Genomic DNA, 25033 nt, shown 5'->3' on the forward strand with positions numbered 1-25033 from the left:
TCTGTTTTCCTGCCACGTGTCTTTCACGTCCATACAGCAGTGTGTGCATCCACACACAAACACACACACACTTTGACCTTACGACTTATCTTAGTTCAATATTTCTCATTATAAAAGTACTACAGAGTGTACAAGCATTTACAGCTGAGTCTTAGACCTTTTCTGTGGTCTCACACACAAAAAATTCCCATCATTCCTCTCATACTGAACACGCCACAGCTCGCTGCTGCCCCCAGCTGTGCACAACGTACAGAAACCGAGTTTTATTTAAACACAACTGTCCTTATGTCAATGTTATTTCAACGGGTCAAATTAAACGATCCTTTTACAGGTTTGACACAATTGTGTATTTACCATCACGATTCACTGGATTTAACACAACATGAGCAGAAAAAAACTCCCAGAACAACCAAAAACGACTCGAAAGATATTAAAAAAGACACAGAATGACCAAAAACAGATACAAAATGATAGTGATCACAAAGAGAAACACGCAACAACCAAGAGCAGACATCTACCAAACAAGAGACAATAAAACCAACTACTGAAAAAAAAGACACAAAACTAAAAGCAGAAACTCACACAATGACGAAGAAAATGACGCCAATCAGCCGATGGAAACCTAAAAAAGCAGCAGCTCCATCTTCTCACATATGAGGTCATAGTGGGTGGTGCATCATCAAAAGAGGTGGCTCTAATAATTTGGCCACTGTATTTAAATTGAATGGGAGGGTCTACATAAAGGCTATTATCCTGATTTTAATACAAAGGGAACCACAGCTCGTCATGTCGAGCTGCATAGTGAACTGTTCTTTGTGCCGTTTCGCACTAGATGAACAAAACGTCTTTGTTCCATTATCACAGAAGCCGAAGTGCACGTGGTGTTTAACCTTCACAGGTGCAGCACTAACACCACTGCATTGCCACGAGAACCTCTAGATTAAAAGATGAGGTCATTTTATCACCGAACAAGGGAAACGATGGCCGGTTCAAATAAAAATTCACTTACAAAAATGCAAGTCTGCCCTTTTAGAAACATCTGTGATGGTGCTTCGGCCTGGACTCGAGGCTAAAGAGACCTCCGACAGCAAAAGCTGGGAGTGAACAGGGGGAAAATTCAAGCTGACAATTGTGACCTAAAAAGATCCCAAATATTCACCGGTGACGGCCGAGCTTAAAATCTGCTGTGAAAGGAAAAGTGGGTGTTGTCCTTCCAGCAGAGGGAGCTGCTGACTGAGGGAAGCAAACCTCCAATTTAATGCAAATCATTTCACAAACTGACAGCTGCATCTAATGAGCTGATTCCTTTTTTAGCAGAACATTTAACAGTCACTATGAGTAGGGGGGCTGGTGGATCAGTGGTAGAGGATTGCGTTGGGATGCAGAAGGGGTTCGACTCCCACTTCACCAGGTGTGGCCCTGCTGACCCACCAAGAGCCATCTTGGTGCGTAAATTTGGTCAAAATTATGGGGACAAACGTGGTCCGCATTTGTTCCACACGCGCCTCCTACAAGTATTGGCGTCAAAATTCGATTGAAGAAGCAAAATTAAAAGTACTAATAAAGCAGAATGATAGTGAGTTGATTTTATTTCAACAATCTGCATCTGTAAAGTAACTGAAGCTGTCGGATACACACAGTGCAGTAAAAGGTACAAAGAAAATGTTTCCCTGTGAGTTGTGTAGTAACAGCAAATGAAAATACAAGTGACTCACACTTGTACTTGTTCTCAGTAACTGACCACTAATAATATTAAAGGCTACAGACCTCACATGTATTATAATCTTGGAAAATTATGAATAACCACCAAAAAATTAACAATATCCAGCATTAACTGAAGAAACCAATGGTCAAGTTGAATAAGGTGACAAATCATCATGACCTTATCCACAACAAACCCCATGTGTTAATGTCACTCATTTCAAATCAAAGAATACAATGAAGCTTTTATGCAGCGGAGATTAAACCATAATGACATAAGAGGTGTTCGCTGACGTTTCGTCTATAAAAGTTTGGAAGAAAGGGGATTCAATCCACAATCAGCTTCCCACACACGAAGCACTAAACTTCTGCTATTTCCTCTTTTCGCCTGCAGAGGGCGGAAGTGTCCCTCAGATTCCACTCAACTGGGTGATTTTGAGAAATGTTTAAAGTCCTGTATGTGCTGGTGGGAGAGGACAGGCTCTGTGGATTTAGTCTGAGACGTAGTTAAAGTGGAAGACGTAGGTGTCCTTAAACACATCATTAAAAGCTTCCACTTCAGCTGGAGATGTCCTACATCTCCCAGAATGCTCTTCACCAAGCCAAGTAACTGCTGACTAATATCTCCGATAACAGCGGCTTTTAAAGGTCTAAAACTGCATCAGGTAATGTAAAAACGGCTGAAACACAGAGCAGGAGGAGGTTTGTAGGACTGAGAGAAGAACGAAACAGAGTATAGCTAAACACACACACACACACACACACACACCCAGAGAAATAAATACATGTGCATGGAGACAGATACGGAATCACAGAAACAGCCATGAGCCAAACACACCGAGACACAGCAGGAACACGCAGACACACACACACACATCAGACACACAAACAAAAGCAGAGAAAACAGTGGTGCAAACGCATAAAAGAGTAAGTGTTCTCCTCATCTGCAGCTCCCCGAGTGTGCAGGCTGTGTGTGGGTGTGTGCAGACCTACAGTAGCTATCAGCGACACTGAGGCCAGACTGCTTTATGAGTCCTCTCCATCTCCAGAGAGCGCATCTCTGGAAGTGTGTGACCTTAAAGAGAACATATTTCACTGTAACACACACACACACACACACACACACACACACAGCCATAACTCTGCTGCTGCTGAATACACCAGGGCCGTACACACCGGCTCTGTGACTCCTCCATATGAGTCAATGCCAGCTTGTAAATGCAGCCTTAGATTTCACACTTTCTCCACATTGTTGACTTTCAATGCCACGTTTTCTCAATAAAAGACAGAAAAGAGTGGAGAGGACAGAGGGGGACATGTTTACAACAGTCCTAAAATAGCTCGGCAGGGATGCGAAGAAGAATCGAGGGTCTGTGTGGCAACATGTTTGGGGCACTAATTCAATAACGTCATTTATACGGAGGTCAACAAATAGCTGGTGCATTCCTTTGTGATGATTATCAGATTTTCATCAAACCAGGCAAGAAGCTTCCAAATGTTTCGCCTGCATGTGCCCTGCAGCAGCCACTTGATGTTTATGTTCAGAAACGTCCTCTCTATGCGGCGGACGCCCCCATTCCCACCCTGCAGTCATATTCCCGCAGCATGAAATCCGACGTTAACGTCTTTAATGTGATCTGATTGGGTGTATCAGAGCTGCCGACGCTCACATTCACACTGCTGCTTCACAAGGCCTATTGCAAAGCGATGACAGAAAAACAACTGGAAAAGCTTCTCGTCAACTTGTCCGAATTTTCTCTGTGAGGTTTAAACTTTAAACAGTCGCATCAGTGCGGCGATTAGTTGCAAATCTGTGGCTACACGGTGATAAACATCCTCCGTTTGTGATTTGATGATCAGCCTCAACCATAACCCTGAAATCACCATATAAGGCTCCTGTTCTGCTCCGTTTGTGGCAGCTTTTCATTCACAAAAACGTCACGCGGTCCTGGATCTGCTTTGCAGTCAAACGAGGTTTATTGAGCTGTAACTTCCACAGCTGCTCTGATCCCATTGGGCTGTTAGCATTTTAGATTTGACCGACAGTCCCAGAGAATATTCCAGCTACAGTAGGTGATGTTACACTGTCAACACGATATTCAAATGTATGAGCTATTATTTATATCCTGCTGTCTCCGTACTTAAGATGTGGTTAAAAAAACAAGTATAAAGGTCACTTAGAGGCGGCGTGTTATTACGCGTTAGGTTGCTAATGTTGTTGAGAGAACCGAGAACTTGTGCCATGTTTCTGTTTGCATTGCTGGTGTTAATATCGGGTCGATATCAGGTCAAACTGTTGTGTCTGATTTAACTTGTGCATTACTGTAAATGACCTGAAGATGAACTTTCAGGTGTCACTGCTAAAGTAACGAAGCTTTGCCTCATTCCTGTTGTTTCTTTGAAACCAGCCGTCTCCCCTGCTCGTCTTAAGTCCAGGTTTAACAAGCTGATGTCTTTCCGTTACACGAAGTGCAAAACAATCAAAGCAAACTCATCACACTGAGCTGTGCATCTGTCTGTAGGTATTTGATGTCTTACACTGCTGTCGTGCTCAGAAGCTACGGAAACTGGCCCAGAACCCAACTGAAAGGTGTCAGTCTGCGTGTGTGGACAGTGTCAGGACTGGCTGGTGGAAAATGTCCGTTAGAATTTACATTGTGGGAATGATTTACTCTACAGGCTCTGCATTTTCTGCAGATGTGCGATGTGTCTGCTTGTTTTCCCTGGTGTGTGCTGCAGGAATCTGGGGCTTCCCACACACGCTACATATCACAGAAGTCTTATTTTTCTCCCACACTGCTCTGGGATCCACTTTCCTTGTCCCTGTTTTTCCCCTCGTCTGTCTCTGCTTCGTCCACTCCCGCTCCAACACAACCAAACAGAAAAAGATGTGACACAAAAACATCAGGAAGCTTCCATCTGTCCCGTCACCAAACTCCATTCACCTCGGATGGATTTCAATCAGCACCACTAACGCTGTGAATATAAATGGCACAAAACAATAAAATAAATGGTCTGATTACTGTTGTTTTTTCAAATGAGTTGGACTTTTGGGAAATGATGTCTATACCCAAGTTTTTTTTAGTCTGGATGAAGCATTTTTCTGCAGAATCGTCTGTTCAGAGCAGTTTCGAAGCAGTAGGAGTTTGTTTGCTATGCAAAACACAAAGTCCATAAAAGACTGACTGCTTTTATGGTGAGTCACTGAGGAGAGGAGACAGGAGAGGAGTCTGTAATTGGGAAGCTGTTAGACGAGTCCTGACATCAATAAGTCTGGGTTCTCTTTCTGACAGGGTCTAGCAGATCTGAGTCCACCCCAGGAGAAGTTTATTTGGTCTCTTCTGCACTTCCCCAGTGAGCCTGTCTGGAGGTAAACCAGAACCAGAGCACAGACGCACCCAACTTGTTTTTGACCAAGCTCTTCCACCTGAAAGAAAACTGGGGCAGGACCCAAGTCCAGTTTAAACAATAAGACACTGACCTTTTCAATCAATCCATCATAATTTTTGTTTTTAAAAGCTCTGTTTGGTTTTCTACACCAAGCTCCTAAAATAAACCCTTCACACTTTGACCAGTTGACCTTTGCAGAAGCAGCATGGTCATAAAGGGCCAATTTCCTTTTCAGGAGTCTGGAAGACTGTCACATCATCAGCATATGCTGGTAACAGACGGGAAATGTTTTGGGTCAATCCTGTGAGATCCTGTCAGAGAGGATTTAAGAGAGGCTCTAGGTAGACAGCATCCCAGACAACAGGCATTGATATCTGATGCCTCTCTGAACTGGGACTGGTCTGTTAAGTCGACCTCCCCACCTTTGACAACACAGTAGCTTGTGAGTACAACTTTACTTGTAAAATAATAATAATATTAACAAATTGTCAATAACAATATGCTCAGGAACACAGTACATATAGTTAATGTGCACAATTGTGTCCATTCAAAAGTAATTTGGCAATTATTTTAAAATCTCTGCGGACAAATAAAAGTCTTCTTCAGAAGACCTAGATCTCCGTTTTTGGGTAAGGGTGTCAGAAAAGCCCTTGGACAACCAAAACCCAGAATCCAAGCAGTCTTTGAACACTCCAAAAATGCCCTTTGCCAGCAGAGTCCAGAAACACAGAACTCTGAAGGACGTCCATCAAGTCCAAAGGTACAACCAGTTAACTTTCTAGATCACTGCACACATCTCAAGACATAGAGGACTCAAATAGACTTGACTGTGCCTCCCCCAGTTGAGGAAGTCCCTCCAGGATCTTATCCACACCAGTATAGAATTCAGTGGCGAACTTATCTTAGCGTCTCCGATTGATCAGAAGTTATGGTTTCATTTGGAATCTTAAGAACTTAACCTCATAAAAAAGAAAAGAAAAAGAATAGAATTTTAAAAATGAACAAGGAAAGTGCAAAAAATAATAAGGGTGAACAAGGAAAAGAAAAAAAACAATGAAAAAAACCTGAAATGATTGTTTGACACTGTGAGCAACAGGCCACTGAATGACCTCAGGTTGTGTCCAACAAATAAGACTTCTGCACAACAACACACCTCGGACGGAGTTTGAGTCATTGTACACACACTCAGCACTTTCTCAGTATTTACACTTATGAATATTTACAAATGGCTGAACTGTGGCTGCAGGTTATTTAGCCACAGACCCAATCACGTATGTGTGTGTGTGGGGGGGGGGGGGGGGGGGGGGGGGAGGTTGAACACACCGTTACAGATTCGGAGGAGTGTCACTTTTGTAGAACTGATTGATTCATCTTGTACAACGGAGGATCTTTGTGTTTGACGTGGCTCTGATTGGAAATGAGAGCCCTGAAAGAAGCAGCTGGTACCACGCTGCTGCATCCACAGCCAGACCAAGGAAACCAGAGAGGAAAACACAAGCAGAGGAAATACAACCCGGAGAGGAAACAATGAGAAGAGATAAACAAAGAAAGGAAACAACAAGGAGAGGGAACAAGGAAATGTACCATAGAAAGGACAGAGACAGGAGGAAATAAAACCAGAGTGGAGGAAACAAGCAAAGGTAATTTTTTTTTTGACGTTTCGGCTTATCCCATGAGTTCAGAGTCACCACAGCGGATCATTGTCCGCATGTTGATTTGGCACAGTTTTTAAGCTGGATGCCCTTCCTGACGCAACCCTCCCCAATTTCTACCGGGCTTGGACCAGCACTGCACAGCTGGGGATGGAGAAATGGGCTGTTGGTAGTTCAGTGTCTTGCCCAGGGACACTATGACATGTGGTTTGGAAGAGCCGGAGACAAACCTCCAACCCCAGGCAAAGGTAGCACAATAAGGAGAGGAAACAAGGAAAGGAAAAAAAATGAGAGAAAACAAGGGGAAAGAAAGAAGACAAGGAGAGGAAACAAAGAAAGGAATCAACAAGGAGGGGAAACAAGAAATAAAAAAAAAAACAATATTGCAGAGGATACAAGGAAATAAAACAAGGAGAGAAGATCAAACAAGGAGAGGAAATATGGAGAGGAGATGAATTAAAAAATGCAAACAAGGAAATAAATCAATGACAGAAAACAAGGAGAGTGAAGGAAACAAGGAAAGAACATGAAATAAGAGAAAAGGAAATAAGAAGCAGAGCGGTAAAAAGGACTGGAAGAGGACACAAGTAAAGGAAGTAAAACGAGAGGGGATCAAAGAAAGAAAGGCATCAACTAAGTAGGGAAACAAGGAAAGGAAAGAAAAGAAGAAGACAGGAAAATGAGAAAAAAAGAAAATCAGTAGAGAAAAGGAAACAAGGAGACGAAATAAGACAAGAACAGGAGAGGAAACAAGAAAAGAAACCCAAAAAAGGAGGGGAGAAGAAACAAGGTGTGTGTGTGTGTGTGTGTGTGTGTGTGTGTGTGTGTGTGTGTGTGTGTGTGTGTGTTTGGGTCTGATTACAGCATTAACTGTGTCCCTGCGCCAGGGGCCCTGTCCGCCTGCCAAAAACCGGGGCCTCCGATCCCACAGGGGTCAGAGCTCCAGAGTCATAATCTCTTACTTAAAACGAAGCGATTTATGAGGCCGGTCGGTGGACACGCTGTCCCCGAGTGTGCTACTCTGCTCGCTGGACTGGGCATCAAACCACCGCAGCTCAACCCAAGGCCACTAAACAAAGACAAGGTGCTGTTTCATTAGCCTGTGCAGTGATGGATGTAGAGACAAGTTCTGACTTTGTTTTCACGGTAAATCAACTGTGGTGTCAGAATTCAGTTTACAGTCCCACACTGGCTCCAACGAGCAACTTTATCACACACACAAATAATCAATATGTGCTTTTACTGCTTTATCACCAATAAGAAACAACGGCTTCACACAACAAATCACAAATGTGCAGCATGAAACCAATTGTGATAACAAGATGAAGTTAAGCCATAAATAAAGGAACCCTGATGGGATTTGTTACTGATCTGTCAGGACATTTGCCGGTTCTCTGCAGCAGGTCAAGGGTCAAGCTACTGAGCATATTTGTCATCCTGAGCTTTAATGGTTGCTCTGACATTCAAATGCACCAACTAGAACCATCAGCACCACCAGAATCCTGGACTTTGTTCAGGACTTTTCTACACATCTACACCTGATCCAGTCAATGCAAAAAGCAGAATGTAGGTTTTCTCAGCGAGCAGAAAGGACAGATGGTGACCTTCTACAAAGACACGATGCTCAGAAGACACTGGATTGATTTTCCCAATGAAAGACAGATGGGGAAGAGTGCTGCATGTTGACCCTATAAAATCCCTTTCTGCAGCGGCCGTGCAGCCTGTTGGGTTTACGGCCCCGCTGAAGGACGCTCTGACCGTCCTCACAAATGACACCTCAGCAGGTTCGTGTGCTACAGTCGTCAGCTCGACGCGACAAGGCTCAATGCAGCTTGCGGGGTCTGTTCACGGGTGACAATCCTCTGTATGGACAGACTGAGACCCTTACAGCTTTGATGGTGAATAGTGATGCAGGACAAGCTTCATGATTTCTATCTGAGAGAAAAAGAAAACAAAAGAACATAACCAGAGCCAAAACAATTATTTTTCAGTCCGATTTTACCCACAAAATTACCAAATGTCTTTGTTTCCAGCTTCCACACCGACATCCACAACCAGTTAACTAGAGGACTACTTCGTCTCGTTCTGCAGCACCTGTAAGCTACTCGTTGGCTGCCTGAAATGTCAAACAGCAGCTCAGATCAGCCTTCGCTAACATTGGTGCTATTGTTTAAACAATTTGAGCATGTTGTGTTTGCTCTCTTCATGTTGGTGGAGAAAGGGGTTTCAAACACCACTAAATGTGCCAAAGGTTGTATATATGCAGTGAGACGTCTGTTTGGCAAAGGTAAACAATTATGAGGCCAAATGTGAATTAATTAACTAAATCGATGTGTTGCTGGCAAAGTCATCTCATTTAGTGAGGACATGGATTCTGCGTCGTACAGAAAGGCAAACCTACGTCAGCACATTCACAGGTGATGTTTGTCCTATTTCTGATCACCTGGGCTTTTAACATTCAGTTATTTCATTAGGTAATGTTTGCTAATTAAATGATAATGAATAATGAAAACACTGCAGCCGGTGCGTTTTATTATGTTTTTAGTCCACATTTGATCCACTTAAATGGGAAGAAAAGCTGCAGGAAAACATAGATAGTCTTGATAAAGTGTCATCAAATCACCAATGACATGAAAAACTTGACACTATTTGCACAATTTCTTCAGGCTTCGTGTTCTGGTTTTGAGGGACAAGGCGTTCGTGGAGGCAGAATCCGCTCTAATTAGGTTACGTGTTGGCGGTGAAGACAAATTAATTAGGCGATGAATCATTTATGGGTGAACACACGGAGGCCTCGTGGGGCTCCTGAGCGTCTGCTGTACGCCTCAGAAACACGCCGTACAAATAAGGCTTCCTAAAAATCAAAGACTCCTCACTCGGCTTCAGGGAGTCCAGTCTGCCCCCGATCCTCTGAGACCACTGCGGCACCAGGCCTTACAGAAAGCAAATCGATGAGGCAGGAAGTGACCTCAGCCCCCCCAGGGGAGCTGGGGAGAGATGGATCGTGGCCGCATCTCCATCTCCTACACGCTCCCATGTGCTCTTATCCTCAGTAACCTGATCTCCTCTGCACATGATGAGCTTTATTAAGTTTCTACCTCTGTCGTAGCCATTAGGCCTGGTTCAAAGTCCCAGTCCGCCACATGCCAACAAGACATAAAAATGTGAGAGCATTGTTAAGAAGCGGGCAGGAAGCCAGTGAGCCGCAGGCCTATTTTTATACCTGCATTAGCTCCGCATTGAACTCGCCCATTGTTTTGGTCAGGTCAGTGTCTGCAGCTTCCCCCCGTATTAAAGAGGCTGGGGGTGGGGTTGAGGTTAGGAAGAGAACCTCACACAGGTTCAAGCCTCTGTTTCCCAATCTGTGACACACAGAGGGCGATGGGACGAGTGTTTCATTGTAACACTATGGATGTACAGCACTGCACATTTTTCATGACAACAGAAGCTTTTTAGTGTTGCTTTTGTTGCTACATACAGGATTTCTGCAGACTTTGAGAAGCGCTCGAGCACTGAGGCTGCGTACTTGACTGGGTCTGACAGATGCCCATAAACCCCGTTCTGAACTTCCACTCAAACAGCTGGTGTTTCTGTGGGTCCCATCACCCATGCAAACAGAGTCATGGGTAACAGACCTTGGTGGTTGTGACGTGCTTCAGTCTGTAAGGAACAAAGAATAATTTCTTACCTTACACTGAACTGAAACCTATGAGAGCACAGAACACCACAGCAAGGCTGCATATCTTTCATCTCAAATTTCATTTTCAGATTAATTCGCGTGTTTGCTGATAATGCAACAGATTTAATGGTTTTCGCCAAATTTCCGCCAAGATTTTCCAAAAACGTATGAGCGGTTACGAAATTCAACCGTATCCCTGAAGATAAAAAAGACGTGATGTTCTTTCTCGGTGTCTGACGCAGGTCAGAGTAGCCCAGTTTTACTAAGCATGGATCCTGTTTATCTGAAATGGACGAGCTGGAATTAGAAGTCCTGGTTCTCTCTTGTATCATTTGTCAAGCATCAGTTTCATTTTCAACCCGTAAAACCCAAACAGAGTTTCAGAGTTTCTTTTCCTTTCCACAGTCATCCTGTGATATAATGCAGAGGGGTGATTGGTCAGTCTAACAAAGAGACAGTCAGGTAAAGACACAAAGGAGGATGCAAACGTGTACAAACTGCTTCCTGCTTTTTCATTTTCTCTCTCTCTCATCGGCTCATGTTCACTTTCAGACCGTCGTCTTCATCTCTAACCCAACCTCATTCTGCAGACTCTTAACGACGTCTGTTAGAGCTCCAGGATTTTAGTTAACGGAAACGTAGCCACGTAGACACGTGCGCGTCTTTCATTTTTGGAGCAAAAGTGCAAAGAGGAACCTCTGAGAGAGAACGCAGCCAGTTAATCAGGCGAGTTCCGTGCCACAACTCATCTGTTAGAGAACTGAACAGTTCCTCTTTGACGATACGTGATGTTGCTTCAGTAGAGTAACTCCACTAATCATGGTTAACCGCACCGGCCAAAAAGCTTTTAAAGGTGCTTCTCTTGTGTTTCCTGGTTTCCTCTCTCATGCCTCCCACGCTCTTTTGATTTGTGCCACACAGAAACTTCCCCGTTTCTCTTCACAGCATCAACATGAGCTCGTTGCTGCTGCCTTACAAATTTTACCAATGGCACTTTGACACCATATAGATCCATTTCAAACATCATCAAAGGCGTCTTCAAAAGGTTTTTTCAGCTGCTGCTAAGCTTCACAAAAATAAGTACTCAGTGACTGCATGTTGACGGAAATCCAATTTTTGGACAATTTAAGTTGGAATAAAGCAAAGACTAACACCCATATATCCATACACTCTGCTTGCTCTTGCAGGTGTGTGGGGGGCTGGAGTCCATCCTAGCTCACTTTCAGTAGGGGGACACAGAAACACATGTGGAACCACACAAAGAGGTCTCAGCTGGCCGGCAGGTTCAAAAGGACAAACCCTACATGCTGTGATCTAACACTGCTGATCACTACTTCTCACAGAATATTCATCATTTTTAGTTTTTATTGCCTCCAGTGACCACGAACATGAAAGTGCTTCTGAAAGTGACTCATCAACACAGCTGTAGAAAAGATAAAGAACATACTTGTTTCTGTGAATCTGTCTGAGTGAATAGTAGTGACAACAGGTGGGCTGCTCCTCATCAGTTTGTCTCATCGGGGAGAGAATAAAGCAGTGCAGCTCTGCTTTAAAAGAACTGGATGAACAGGTAAAACCTCTGAGTGGTGGTAAACTGTGGAGTGATGCAGCTTCTGAACACTTTAATAAAACACCCTGTCACCAGTGAAGGGACGCGTGGGTTTACTGTCATTTGTCTTCAGGTCTGCCACAGGAAAAACCGAGGAGATAAATCTGTGCATTTTCCAATAAGTAATCTCTCTGACAATGAACTGCGACCTCAAGCTGCGATGGGCAGGAAACAGAGGGGAAACGAAGCAGTGTGACACCACAATATTAAGATGAACCCGTGCAGCGCGGACGCGCTTAAACAGAATGGAGATGATGGGGAGAGAAGCCAGAAGGATCAGCCAATCAGCAGTCAAATGCCAAACCAAATTTAGCAGCAAAGCCTGGAGCTCTGCATTATTCACACACAATGACCCATTAAAACTGATTTCGGGACGAAGCGTAGAAGTGAATCCGAAGAGTCAGCTGGTACTGACGCATCACACATAGTAGAGATATTGGCACCAGTGCAGAAGCTGAATTTGAAGAACAATAACCTTGTCGCATCAGGAGAAAATAAAAACCTCTCCATGATGCTCTGCTACACATCATAAACACCCACACGCACTGACACTGTGAGCTTTTGCCAAATTGCATTGAGCTGCTGGCAGCTTGCAGAGTCAGTGATGTGCTGCAGCTCCAGGTCTTCAGATTTAATTTTCGAGCCACAGTACATACAACCCTGCGTAGGTTAGCGATTAAATTAGATAAACCGTCAATGAAAAACCACAGAAGCGGCAACATCTACGCCACCTCTCTCATCTGTCAGAGAAAGGCAAAAAAAAAAAACGAGAAATAGGATGATTCCCATCACCGATTAAAGTCAGTTACGTCGGAAAATAACACACAAATAACACGTTTGTTAGAGCTCAAGTTGGCTTCGTTAAATGTGTTTTTATTTTGCCCAAAAACAGAACAAAACTTAACAGATGACGTGTTTGTGCAAAAGTAAAAACAAACAAAAAAAAAAAAACAGGATGCAGAAGTAGCAGATGTCCGGGGATTTTGTCGAATTGACAGTAAGTGGAAATTAATTTTAACACAACACTACATGTTTCATAAACCTGGTGCACATGCACCAGACTGAATACACAGATTTGAATACACATGCATATCCACATGTTTGGATCCATATTTTATGTGCCATTTTTTCCTGTATCGGCTTTATTGTCAGGGTGTTTGTGGGGGAGGGGGGTCAATGCTCATGCACATTCACCACTGAGTTACATAAAGATTAAGAAAGAGACAGTGGGGTCCCAGTGGGGAGTCCGGGACACCGCAGATTAGACCGAGTGGGACACCACCCGCAGCAATCTGTCTGCCTGCTCTTCATCTGGGGCCTTTTATTCTGTCCGACTCATACACAAATTAAAAAAACTGCGTTTTATGCTCAGACTCTTTTGCACATCTGTCGGCTCTGCTGGCCGTCAGCACCTTCACAAGCCGCCGCAGCTAATTTCACCAGTAATCGGTTGATTCCAAACGGTCAGACAATCTTTAAACTCACCAAATACTTCTCATAAAAGGATCTTAGTGCACAACTGCAGCTCGGCTGTGAGGTTTTCTCAGGGCAGCGAGGCTCTGATCACAGGAAGGAAAGGTCAAGACTCTGAGCCGATGAAAGGACTTTGTCATCCGTCTGTGCCTCCGAGTGTTTCGTATTTGTCTCTGTGTTTTTCTCAGTCCAGCTCATCTTGGATTTCTAAAGGGTGGTTTTGCATAAAACTGAACATCCGGAACGGAAATCCACAAGTTTTCGTCTAAAGAAATGTTTCAAAAAACCTCCCATATAGTCGTAGTTGTATTGTGTCTCTTTGTAGTACTACTCTTTGTTTAATGATCATAACTTGAGTCTTTTTATGGACATTTTATCTTGGTTCATAATTATTTTTGGTGTTTTTTGTACTGGATTTCTCTCATATTAGTCACTTGGCCTATTTTTGTGGTTGTCACTGTCCATGTTTTTCCTTCTTTATCGACATTTTCATGTTGCATCTCTGTAGCTGTTCTGTGTCTCTGTGAAGCCATTTTGTGCATCCTTTTAGTGATCGTGAGTCTCTTGCAGTTGGGTCTTTTTAGAAGCATTTATGAAGCGGCAAGAAAACATCTCTAAAGTTCAGTTATTGCTGTATTTAATACACAAACAGATCACAGTATATCTCTCAAACACAAATGTCTGTACATAGTATGTGTTTATGTTCTCACGTATTTCTGAAGCTAAAGAAAATGAATCTATATCGGGTAAGTCGTCCCCTCTAATTTGAGGATTTCCTGCTTTTCTCTGATGTCACCAAGCTTACATTTTTCACACTCAACAAACTAAACGCCCCGACTGATTAATCAAACGGCAGCTGGTTAAAATGCTGAAAAAGAGCTACACGTGCAAAAACATGTAGCCAAGATATTTTATTGCAAAACACATTTGGTGAAAGACTCAACAATCCTGAAATAGATTTATATTCTGCAAAATGTGACACTGTAAACAGGTAAACAGTCTCAGGCAGAGATCATCTCAGGTGATCCACACTTTAGAGAGGAGACCACACACATGCAGACAGGTAACTGCTGTAAAATACAGGGTCTCATGCTGCTGTGGCTGTTTTTAACTATGATTATGGGACTTAACGCACCATCAATCAGCAGGAATACACTTTTTTTTTGGCTTCTACTTCCTCAGAGAAGCACTTCTAAAGAAGCAGAATTTGAGTAAAGAGCTTTGCAGATAAAAACATGACATAAGACACTCCAGCATTCAGGAGCAGTCATGTGTTTGGCTAACACACACAGGGATGGATGGGACCCCGGAGGCCACCGGTGCGTGATGTGCGTGCACAGCGGATTCTCCATGGTGTCACAGCAGTGATGTGGTATTTTTAGCCCTGTTGGACACAGGTGACCCTTTCTCAGCATCGATGTGAGGCTGGACACAAGGGGGACTTATTCCGCTGAGCTCTAAGCATGAGCTGGTAAAAGGACAGTAACACATTCCCAGCTGAGTGAATTCACACCGTTTCTTTGTTTAGACTCCTTCACACATGCACTGGAATCCTGAAATTCTCCTGACTTTATCTAGAGCGTCTGCGATTATCCCAACATCTCTTTCCTGCCAGCCCTTTGGTACTAAGTACAGATTATGAGCCTATGAGTCCCGAATTGTCTGGAGAACATAAAGTGAGCACATGGCGTGTCGACAGCTATGGCGTCTTTTTTTTTTTTTGGCAGACGCTCTGAGGTGCTGTAATCAAAACACGGTTTCCTGCACTTCATTCCATTAAACATGGAAGCTGGAATTCAGAGTTGGGAATGACGCCACACCCAGGTCGACCATGTTCCACTAATTCCAGCTAGATTAGCTATAGTCGTAGCCAGGCTAGCTGCTGTTAGCACTTCCAGTTTATAACAATGCATTACACGATATTTTGTTCAAACAATTACATTGTAGCATGTGCACAGACACACGCGGGACAGGGCTGAGTGCATTTACACTAGCTTGCACTCTTGTGGATGTGTGGAGCAGCCATCTTGGGCTTTCCAACAGAAAAATGAGAAACTCCAGCTTTCCCAGTCCTCTTGGAGCGCACCATAAATTAAGTTCCAGAGGGAACCATGGGGGCTGGTGGCTGAGGGCTATCACCCCTTATTGTTTAAAAGGTAAATGCGGTGTCCTCTCAAACATTAGCATGGTGCAAAAAGCACATGGGAGCAGCAACAATCATGAGAGGAGAAATAAGGAACCAGAACTACAAGTTCAACTTATGAGAAGCTCCAGGTCACAGTTCTGTGGTGGAGACCAGTTTGCCCCACACAGCAACTACGGGTTTTTGTGCAGCTCTCAATGCATGTTCCCGAGAGGCCATGGACTAGTTTTCAGTCACCATGAGCCCTCACAAATTACTGCAGGCTAAATTCAAACTCCAACTGTAAATAGACTAAAAAGACTGTTGCTAGCCTCCTAGCGCCATGTAGGCTAAAAACAACACACAGTTCAACCCTATTGTGCACAAGCATTGTGCTACAGTATCTGTAGCCACAAACACAGCAGTAATTATATCGTGTATCTAATGTTGTCAAATGTATGACAACCCACAATTTTTCATATGATTTAGCTCCGCATTTTAACAGCTCATTGTCTTCTTCCGTTCCTGCAGGGGAGCGTGCGTTTCACAGGTTTTGCTGAAGAGAAGCCTTTCAAGCAGTGACTTAGGATAATGCTCCAAAATGATTTGTAAATACGTAGTTGTCATAGTCAAATAACAGAGCAGAAACCTGGGGAGATAACTAGGAAACAGCAGGCTGACATGTTTTCATTTACCTTTGTGTTCCAACCATGGGAAGTCTTGATGCTACAGCATACAGGGAGGGTCTGTGTGCAAAAGGGCAGCAACTACACTATACTGCCAAAAGTATTGGCTCACCCATCTGAATAAATTAATTCAGGGGCACAAAGCAAGGTCCAAAAGAGATGGATGAGTGAGTTTGGTGCGGAAGAACTTGACTGCCCTGCACAGAGTCCTGACCTCACCTTTGAAACCTTTGGGATGAATTAGAGCGAAGACTGCGAGCACTGTGTATTATGTATTTCAGAAACACACTTCCCAGAAGAGTTGAAGCTGTTATAGCTGCAAAGGGCCGACGTCATATTAAACCCTGTGGATTAAAGATGGGATGTCACTAAAGTTCATATGGGTCTAAAGGCAGGTGAGCAAATACTTTTGGCAATATAGTGTGTGTGTGTGTGTGTGTGTGTGTAACATGAACAGCATTAAACAGGTTGAATCTGATGGCGTGTCTGAAATTCTAAATGCTGTTTTAACCCTAAAAAGAGTCCGTATTCAGCGAGTGGTGTGTCCTTACACTTATTTAGCTGCTGCACATGTTTGCCTGATTTCATTTTCTGCTACAAACCCAGATGTGTTTAGTTACTGGGGGATTTCAGACTGGATTCACACTGACTTTACACACAACTAAACCCACTAAGCAGCTCATCTGACTTCATACTTTAGGTTTTAAATCCTTTACTAACAGCAGCATGATGACCACGCTCCAACATACTGCATATTGCATCTCTGCCATTTCGCCAGCATCAATATCTCTCCCTCCCGCGGCTGCTTCCTCCGCAGTCCGATCGATGGCTTGTCAAGACCACCCCAGTCTCTGTGGGTTTAATGACCACCAGGATCTGCTCTACTCATTATCTCAATCTTATTCTGTGGACAAACGCAGCACGTGGAAAGTCACTCTGAAGTGATGCACAGACTTACTGTCCTTCCTGTACAGTAAAGCACAACCACAAAGATCAGATTACTGTTCTACACTTCATGCATGTAAACAGCATTTGTGTCTCTCAGAGTCTGCTGGAGGTCTTTGCCTCTAATCTGAGTTTAGCTGGTGTCATCACAGATCTACACAGCCCACTATAGGCTGGATTAAAGGAAGCAGGGAAAGCGGTGATCTGGAACTAATCCCGGAGATTCCAGTTAACCTTGTCTCACTGGTGAACTTCACAACAGTGGATGACCTCTGACCCCTGTCTGACCTATACATCCAGCTCCCTGTGCTGCATTGTTACGGATCCTGATCTACGACTCACCGAGGAAATGTTCACTTTACACGGCTTTGTGCCATTTGTGCCTAATTAAACCCGGGAGGGCGCGAGCCAAAGAACAGGAGTGACATCTGGTAAGTAAATGTGAAAGAGCACCACTGGGAATTAGCATTCAAATAAAAATACTTATTCATCAGTCTTTCCTCCTGTGTAGAAACAAGCACAAGTTTAGTTTTCGTCTTGAAGCTGTTTACTGTCAGCACCCAGGAAGCCAATGTTCAGAGCTCGTGCACTGAGCTGGTGCATGAGCCTTCCAGCGCAGAGTTCAGTCCCCTGGTAAGAATAATCTTGGCTATTAGTTGGGATTTATCTGATTTTTAACAGAACATATCTAACAAAAGTGTAACTTAATGGGTAACAAATGAACCGATAATCACAATAACCACAGCTTTATGGCTTTCGTCGACATTCAGGCAGATGTGTTCTCATCGCAACGATTACGTTTAAAGAGAAAACATCTTATAGACGTATGAAACCAATAGCTGCTCAGCACAGATCCGATTGCACATCACCACCCACCCCCTCCTCTGATGGCTCACGCTTTACCTCGTACTAATCAAAGCAGGCCTGCAAGAGCACAACACCAAAAAAAAAAAAAATAAACAACCACTTAACATCTGTTGTGGGCCCTAATCTGATGCAGTCAGCCTGGGTGGGTGAGGGATTCATGGACAAAAGGTGCAGCGATGTTAGTGTCATTTCTCAAGACAGACGGGCGTGCTGGCAGTGCCCACCGCCTCTGTTATGCAACGCTTAAAACCCTCTTTTAAAAGCTTCCCTGTGACTTCTTATTACTGTTATTACGAGCCGTCAATCAGCTGCAGCCTTACATAAATCGCTCTCTGACGGACGATCTGCCGGCGGCTTCAATTTAGCACAATAACACTGTTCGGATATTGCCTGGTGCATTAAGGGAACGTGCATCGCAATCAGCAAACACATAAACAAGCAGCTACAAACACTGATGCCTCCGATAAGGTTCTCTGGTGTTTGTCTGACTCACTGCGTCGGCCATGCGCTCTCACGATTGTTGATGCTCTCATGATGAACGATCACGATCCAAAAGTCTTTGCCACGATTATCAGATCACAACCTCTGCAGCTGCCACACGATAAGTGCTGGCACATTACACGTGCTGCACATTTATGCAAAGGGACTGTGCAAAGCAGCTCAGTCTGGAGGAAGACTTTCAAAGTAAGATGCCAGGAGAGAAAAAGCAAGTTTTGCTCCCAGATAGGTAAAGAAAAAAAGGTTTCATTCCGTCCATGGAAAGCTGTGAAACGAGTTTGTCTTCGGCAGAGATATGAACAATGCAAACACTGAAAAATGGTAATGTTAAAGTTCCCACTGTCACCACAGAAGGATTTATTGTTTCAAGCTCATGAATGGATTTTCAGGCCTCTGTATGCAATGAGCGTTCAGAAAGAGTTCAGTTTCTTGTTAAAAACAAACAAAGAGAAATGACGCAAACAAGACAAAACACACACAAAATGACAAAGAAATCTTTGTAGCCAGTGACCAAAAGAAACCATTTACAAAAGGGGAAAGTTGCAAAGCACTCAACACTAATGAGACGTGCTGCTACATTTTGGATCATCTCGACAGGTTTGCTGCATAGTCATTAAGAAAGGGTCCGATCTTACTGATGCTCCAGACCCGAGACATGGAGACAATGTGGTCGTCAGTAATAGACCTGCAGACTTCATGATCTAGTTGTGTTGGATTTGATCAAAGCAACAACGCGGTCGCCCTGCGGGCGAAGCAGAAGCGTCCGAAGAAACAGGTCCAGGCCTTCCCAGAAGCATGTTTCAAACACGTAACCACATGTAGTCTGAGAGCGTCCGAGTCAGGAGTGGTCTCCCGGGTGAAAGTCCACTTGATAAAGAGGGAAAAGGACAAACTCCACAGCGTCTCACTCGGACACTTGCAGTCTCACATACAACACCTCCAGGAAAAGCCTGGAGAAGTTCAGGATTCCAGTTATTTTGTAACTTTTAACTTTTCCCCAGTTACCTTTCATCCTTTTGTGTGAGCTCTGTGTTAGATCATAAAACTGGCTCAAGCTGAGAAAAGGTCTGTTTTGGCCAGAATAAACTACGAAAAAGCAGCATTAACTCTCCTCCTTAATGCAGTGATTCTAGCTGGACCAACACTTAAACCCTGCTTGGTGTGGGTTTCACTGCCTGGCTGCACAAGAAGATTTGAGCGTTGAACCCAAATCCATTTTCTTGTGTTGTGCCCGAATTAGACGGGCTTTGCATCAGAGTCGGCACAAGCAGCTGAAATATGAGAGTGAGCATTATGTGGCTGCAGTCCTGACAAATGAGAGAGGATACACAGAGCCTGGAGGGCGAACAAACACACGGCGGCAATGCTAACTGGGTCACATGGTGCGTTCACTGACTGCGGGGCCAGCAAAATAAGACAAAAGCAGCACGAGACAAAGGCTGGAGTGGAAAAGAAGCGTGTGTGTTACTGGAGAGCAGCACTGATGAAGAGAATGAACAGCTTAAACAACCTGTTACAGCTCCGACAGGCCACAGTATCATATGTAACCTGCTACCGTTTGGGCCTCTGTTGTGGGTAGTTTGAATCCAGGCTCACTCAAGTTTTTCTGCTTTTCAGTTATTGCTGTGACTTCAAGCTGCTGCCAGCATCGTTTTAAGCTGCCACACAGTCAATACGAGGGGTTGCATCATGTTAATTCCTCGCAAAGTGCACAACTAGCGCATAGTTAACAGCAAGTATAGCTGAAGCCTTAACTGACCAGTTGTTCCTTGATTTTCGGAGTTTCTGAAACTGCTTGAGGGCTTTGTCGGCTCGTTGTGTGCAGGCCTGAACTGACAGCCACAGGAGATGTATGAAGCAACTGCACGTGTGTTAACACGTCCACATACACCAAGGGCCATGTAACGCACACAGGACTGATGTGTCGTTACAAGCTGCATCTCCTGTGGAGAAGTTTATCAGGGCTTTGTCACAGACTCAGACAGACAGAAAGCATGTTTCCCACCACAACGTATGCGCCACAATACTGCGTGTGACAAGAATCACGAAAGAAATCTGCCCTAATCGTTGTTGTGACCGAGGTCACGAAAAGTCGCCCTCTGGTTTCTGACACTGCACAAACCTCGGGAAAGTTTGTCCCACTTCGACTAAGAAGCTGAGGAGGTGCACACACGGGCAGGATTTGTGGAAGCTGATCCCAGTCAAACAACCAGCTTAAAGCAACAGCAACGTGCACGATCCAGCTCCCAGACAGTGGTGAAGTAGGAGATGTGAAGAACATTTACAGATTTAGAGATGCTAAAGGGACATTTTTAGCAAGAAAACTACATGAGAATACACCGATTAGAAACTCTGGACCAGACCAAAACTACAACTACACAAAGAAACAGCCGCTCAGCAGTTAACCCTCTATAGTATACAGTGAAACCATTTTAACTACTAATGTGATCCATCCTCAACATTAATAACCATTTAAATCTGCAGAGCTTCAACAACTGTCCAGACAAAATCCAAACTATTAAACCCAACCACCAACTGACGAACGGACAATTACATCATTATTTACAGCAGACTAAATGTCTTGGACGCGTTTAACAGTTCAATGTAAGTTGGACACATTTCCTGCAATGTTACTGAATAAACTTGAAACATCAGGCAGGTTTTACTGGCTTTACACAACAATATCCACATATTATATGGCTTTCTGGATTTGTCCAAACACCAACAAAACTCTCCTGCTGATTCAAACATGTGTGATCTAGTTCCTGTTGTGCCTGCTGCTAATCGTCTGTGTTTTACTGGCTTTAAGTCCAACCGGAGTCTGTAAAACCTCTTTGTTAAAAACCCCAACGTGAGTAAATCTAAACCGCGTTTCCTGCCGTGGGACAATAAAGGGATGTTCACCGCAGGAGCCGAAATGAGAAGATTTCTGCTAATAGAGCCACAGCTCCGAGGCCGGAACCAGAAAGTGGGTCAATGTCACCTGGCTCGCAGGACAACCATCCATCCTCGCTCACATCCCACATGCAAATGAGCCCCACAGCAGCAGAGAGAATGTGGCGAGGCGTGAGTCATAGCACTGTAACTAGGCTGAGCCCGTCCCAAACGCAGCGTGATATGAATCGCACGGATACGATTCCCACAGATTGACAACTTTCTTACGTAAGAACGGCAACGCAGTGTTGGCATCTGGAGCTCACAGCTTGCGTAACCTGACACGCATATGAGCGGCACATCCAGATGTGCGCTGAGGGGCAAAGACAGAGGATGACAGCACTGCTACTGCTGCTGCTGCTGCTTTCTGTTATTTCCAGCATGAATGCAGCCTGAGTGAGTCACCGGGTGCTAGTGAATTCGGGAAAAAATGGAAATGTACAGAGAAACAGCGAGTCACCACTCTGACTATTGTGTTATGTAGCTCAGATGGCTGTGCAGCTGTGTGGGCACTGAGCACAGTCACTCAGCCACTTCTGTGGGTAAAAACCCTTGAACTGGTCCGGAGGTAGACGCTAATGTGATTCACACTTTATGTCGAAATCTGTTATTAGCGGGCGAAAGCACAAATTATTCTACTGAATTTTGTTCTGCACCCGTCCATATTTTGATATCTGAACAAAATCAGCAATAAAGTTATTTTTATTAATGCAAATATTGATCGAACACAATGGACATGAAGTATTAGTGAGATTCCTTGTCATTTACCTTTGACTGATGTAATTGTTGTCTGACAGGTTAAAAAGAAATGCACCAAGTTCCCTTTAAAAGCACAACATAAAACGAGTGAAGTTCTGCAGGGTGGATCATTTTGTGCCTCCGCTCAACCCGTTCAGTGAGCGTCACTGGGCTCGAAATGACTGGACATCACACTCCACTTTGTGTACGACACACAGGCTCCAAACCACAGCTGTCTGAACAGGCGTCCTAGGAACCAAATCTGAGTTTACAGCAAGCCTGTAATCACCCACCGCCTCTTCCTCACGTGATGCAAGGGACCGGGCAGAAATAGAACTCATTTTGCCGATACTCCACTTATCTGCTGGTCAAATTAAACAGCACCCATGAAGATTCAGCTTCTTATTGCTAACAATGTCTCGGTAAAACCAGGGTCCCTTTACATTTCCACTGTTTTTACTTCATGTCTCGTTGGGTTTGGTCACTTGTAATTAGGTGAATCAATGAACAGGCCATGGATTTACTAAATATCTGCAGTAGTATTTTTCAAGTGTTTAAGCCACAGGATTATCCACAAACAGTCACTTTCATATTATACTTCATAATATATAATTTGTTGTCTACATTTGTCTTTCCTGTAGTCTTTATATATTTGGATGTTTTTAATCTCTTGGGGACTGTAAGGCAGAGAGGGAACATTGCCAGGAGAGGAAACGTACTAAATCACGGATATGAGACAAACAATACGCTCACTATTAAAATACACAGTTATATGTGTGCGGACGTGTAATATTTTAATAATCTACCTGAGTTCTTAAATCAGAAAAAACGTTGTTGGCTGAGAACCCTAAATATTCACTTTTGAACAGCCTTTGCAGCAGAACAAATTAAAAAAAATTTTAAATTCCATGTGTATTACAAAGCCACAAAATGGGGTTTTTCGTGCAAAAAGCTGATAAGCATCATGCAGAGAAAATCGTCAATCAAATCAATACTTCTTCATGTGCTGGCTTTGCACAAATCAGACTAAAATTGCTTTTTTTACTATGTACTTGTTAATGGTATAAGAGGTTTGCATTGCATATCCAAAATATCAGCGCATTATGATTAGTCCTCATCTTAAGAGCCATGCAGCCCAAAGCCTGCATCACTATAGTACCAATACAGATGTGTTGGTATGGCAACGCTCCAACCACTATTTGCAAGGTTTTAAGTGTCAAGTACATTAGAAACATTTAAAAAAGTCCTGAGACAAACTCACGCCCTCAGTGTTTGTGTCTGACAGCCACTGCTTGCCAACTGAAAACCACCACATGGAGACCAGTTTCCAATAATACAATAAAAAGAACCCTGCTGCCTCTGTCATGAGGAAATATTACTCACTGCTTTGTTTCACATCTCATTTCTTGCCACCCACTCTCTCTCTGGCCTGCACCTTTTATTCAAGACTTCCACAGTGAAAACAACTGTTGACGTTTCACACCAGAGAAACCGCAACACTCCATAAGGACGTTGGCACATTCAGGCCGTTTAAGGCCGTGACATGATTGATGTGTGCAGACGGATTAACCACGGTTGTCACACCGCCCCACTCATCAGCATCCTCCCCTTGGCCTCGTCTTACCTTCGATTGCAATGACATGCTCCCGGATCTGGTTCTGCAGCACCGGCTCCTCGACCCGCTCCAGCAACTCGTAGATGGAATAGATGTTGGGGTGGACGGACTCAAACCTCTGGATCTCGGCTCGGATGGCGGCCGAGTTGGCGAGGTGCTGCTGGTAGTTCATCACTGCCACTTCTGCTGCAGTCTGCTGGAAAGGAGCAGGGACTTCCCGCTGACCGGACCGGGTGTTTGTGGTGAAGAGAAACAGGTGAAGCCGCAGGAAGCTCCTTAAATCATGGTTTTTTCCAATGAGCTCTGGTGGCGTTTAACAGCTGCTACTTTAAACTACTTAAGGGGAATATTTTATGCGCAAAGAGTCACTTTATCCTGCTTTACATCCTTGAACATTTGGTGTAAATTATACCTCCAGCGCTGGTTTTGGAGGAAGCGACCAGGCTGCTGCTGCTGCTACTGGCCGGAGAACGCAGCTGTTTCCCGGGGTGTCCCAGTTCCCAATTCCGGTGCGGTGACAGATGTGCGGCAGTCTGAGCACCGCTTCCCCATATCCTTACAGGCCATGCACGGTGAAAAGCACACTTCGTCCGCTTTATCTGACTTCAAGGAATCTTCGGGAGTCACTTGGAGCCATAAGTGACCAGGCGAGAGGGATGGAAACGGCCTTGTCGCTAGGTGGCTATGCTAACCGGCTAAAGCTAACTAGCTGTGGCTCCGGAGCCGGGGAACGAGGAAAAACTCACCGTTTTCCAGGCGTTAAAGTCCGCCTCACATAACGACAGAGCGGGCAGCGAAAGCCCCGCAAGTCAAAACTGAAGCGACCATTTTTTTCTAAAGTGTTAACTACGAAGAGCAGCCGGCGGCAGCTGGATCAACACTGACGGGATCGTGGCGGGGCAGTTTGGATGCCTGGTCCCGTCCGTTGTTTCGTCTCCGCTCCGGGACCAGCCGCGTCTAATAACCTCCTCCGTCCGGACTGAAACTCCAGCAGCGAGCGCGTCGGTAAAGCGAACCCGGGCGCTGGCAGCCACTCGCACTTCACATGTAAATCCCGCACACGGCGCACAAACCCTGAGCTCTTCCCCCGTGTCGTGCGCTGAGGTCCATCCCGTGCGGAGCGG

At 44.3% G+C, this 25033-nt stretch overlaps 1 protein-coding gene across 2 annotated transcripts in view; it reads right to left on the bottom strand.

Moving 5' to 3' along the window:
• Nucleotides 1–25017, bottom strand: part of agap1 (ArfGAP with GTPase domain, ankyrin repeat and PH domain 1) — a 126296-nt gene extending 101279 nt beyond the window's left edge. For both annotated transcript variants that reach the window (XM_067499912.1, XM_067499911.1), the window contains exon 1: nucleotides 23919–25017. In XM_067499912.1, the coding sequence (XP_067356013.1) occupies nucleotides 23919–24081 (163 nt within the window). In that variant the 5' untranslated portion in view covers nucleotides 24082–25017. The remainder of the gene's footprint in view (nucleotides 1–23918) is intronic.
• Nucleotides 25018–25033: the final 16 nt, after the last annotated feature.

This window comes from Channa argus, chromosome 4 (genome assembly GCF_033026475.1).
Source record: "Channa argus isolate prfri chromosome 4, Channa argus male v1.0, whole genome shotgun sequence".
NCBI lineage: Eukaryota > Metazoa > Chordata > Actinopteri > Anabantiformes > Channidae > Channa > Channa argus.